This window comes from Photinus pyralis, unplaced genomic scaffold (genome assembly GCF_008802855.1).
Source record: "Photinus pyralis isolate 1611_PpyrPB1 unplaced genomic scaffold, Ppyr1.3 Ppyr1.4_LG4, whole genome shotgun sequence".
NCBI lineage: Eukaryota > Metazoa > Arthropoda > Insecta > Coleoptera > Lampyridae > Photinus > Photinus pyralis.
In genome coordinates this window covers 5298930-5301181 of record NW_022170511.1, presented here as the reverse complement: position 1 = coordinate 5301181, position 2252 = coordinate 5298930, and the positions used below count along the sequence as shown (strand labels likewise).

At 40.5% G+C, this 2252-nt stretch overlaps 1 protein-coding gene across 1 annotated transcript; it reads right to left on the bottom strand.

Annotated features, from left to right (window-relative positions):
* Positions 1–890: 890 nt before the first annotated feature.
* On the bottom strand, positions 891–1840 carry LOC116169744. The gene is made up of 2 exons (XM_031485901.1): positions 1540–1840; positions 891–1485 (listed from the first exon to the last, which is right to left on the bottom strand). The coding sequence occupies exons 1-2, from the start codon at positions 1715–1717 to the stop codon at positions 998–1000; spliced, it is 666 nt and encodes a 221-aa protein (XP_031341761.1). The 5' UTR covers positions 1718–1840; the 3' UTR covers positions 891–997.
* Positions 1841–2252: the final 412 nt, after the last annotated feature.

Below are 2252 nucleotides of genomic sequence, written 5' to 3'. Positions count from 1 at the left end.
CTTTTTCACGTCATCGGTCACGTGATTGGTATAGACATTATTTTTTTAAATTTGCCTTGGGAATCGAACCCCGCGACATCTGAAATAGAAAAATGCTAGCGTGTAAGCAGTTGAGGTACGCAGGGTTTGAGAGATTCTATAGTTAGAGGTTGAAATCTATGGAAAAACTACGTGAATCCAACGCGAACGTGAACCTAACGCGAACGTGAACCCAACGCGAACGTGAATGCGAACGTTTAACGTGAATCCAACGTGAACGTGAACGCCAACGTGAACGTGAACGCCAACGTGAACGTGAACGCCAACGTGAACGTGAACGCCAACGTGAACGTGAACGCCAACGTGAACGTGAACGCCAACGTGAACGTGAACGCCAACGTGAACGTGAACCCAGCGCGAACGTGAACGCGAACGTGAACGTGAACCCAACACGAACGTGAACCTAACGCGAACGTTAACGTGAACCTAACGTGAACGTGAACCTAACGCGAACGTGAACGCCAACGTGAACATGAACCCAACGCGTACATGAACGTGAACCCAACGCGAACGTGAACGCCATAACATGAACGTTAACGTGAACTCAACGCAAACCTTAACGTGAACCTAACGCGAACGTGAACCTAACGTTAACGTGAACGTTAACCTAACGCGAACGTGAACCCCGAACGTCAACCTAACGTGAACGTTAACATGAACCTAACGCGAACGTGGACCTGTACCCGAACGTGAACATGATTGGAACAGGTAACTGAAGAAGATGTATCAGCTAACAGGTTTTTTATTAGTGTTAGCTGTTACATGTTATCTGTTACCTGTACGATCACAAATCCGCCATCATTGAGACCCAGCCATCGGTACAGTGATAGGAAAGGTGCGGTCTGAAGATGAATTAATGAATAATGTTTTTAACTAATTAATTGAATTTTATACCACATTACAGTAAAGTTACATAGCTATGCATTACAGGTACATATTATTACATCTGCTAAATTTTTTATAAATTTTCGTCTATTCCACCGGATAAACGAGACTTCTTAAAACCGTAAGGATGTGATGAGCCATCTGTAGCAAAACATCTTTTTGTCGAATTTGTACGGTAGACTTTAGTAGTATCGTTTGTTAAAACATTATGTTCAGCCGTTCTTTTCATCAACTTTGACGATACCAGTAAGGGTTCTGCTTTATCACCTTCCAATACCATCCTCTTTATCTGTTCAAAGTTGATGATTTGTGAGTTTTTATAATTAAGGGAAATTCCTTTCACCTTACAAACATTTACATAACAATTTTTGGCCGTGGACCAGAGTTTATAAGCATAATTTTTTGGTCCACCTGACACGAATTCTTCAATATAACTATCAGCACCTTCAGCTTCTAATTCATCTGTTAAGTCGCCCAAAAATTTACCTGTCGGTGGATCAAACTGGCCTTCGGAAGTAATGTAGATTATAGAGTCCGTGTCATAATACAACACACGCTCGCCTATTTCAAAAAATACAGTTACCTATAAGCAATTTTTATGTTAAATTTACTTACCTAATAAATCTAGATACTCATACAGCTTTAACCGTGCCTGCGCAGTGGTGTAAGCGGCAAGTACCACGTTCACTGTCGATAAAGGGGTGTAACTTTCTTCTTTAAATTCCCAGTTTACAAGGAGCGTATCCTCATTTATCGGCTGAACCGAATTAATGTCGACTGAAGGGTTAGTCATGATGTTATAAAATTCTTCTGGTTGTCTAACTATTGTAGTTTTACTTTGGTTCTCGCGCTGACCTAGTTTTCCCCAAAACGAAGTAATAACTGATTTTCCTAATTGTCGGAGTCCTGGATTCTTTTCTATTTTTGAGGGATCCAACCGAGGGATCCAACCGAACACCTTCGACTTCAAAATATTCTTTAATATATTCATCTTTCTTTTCAGCTGTATTGCACGATGTTGGCCATCCGGAACTTTGCTGTTTAATACACAAAAATTTATTTATGTAATCATTAAACAAACCGCCAGTTTTAGTCTCTCTGTTATACTGTTCTGTGCGGTACTCCCATATTTCGTACGTTTCCAAGATTTTGTATCCCTTTTCGACAGACTTCCTGACTTCATCAATTACCCAGGTACCTGTTAAAGCTCGTTCGTTGTCGTTGTGTTCACATTGTCCTTGATTGAAACTTTCACTGCATGCGCGACAAAGTACAAACATTAATTTGTTATTCATTTTTAAGGGTAACACTGGGTGGAACAATGCTTG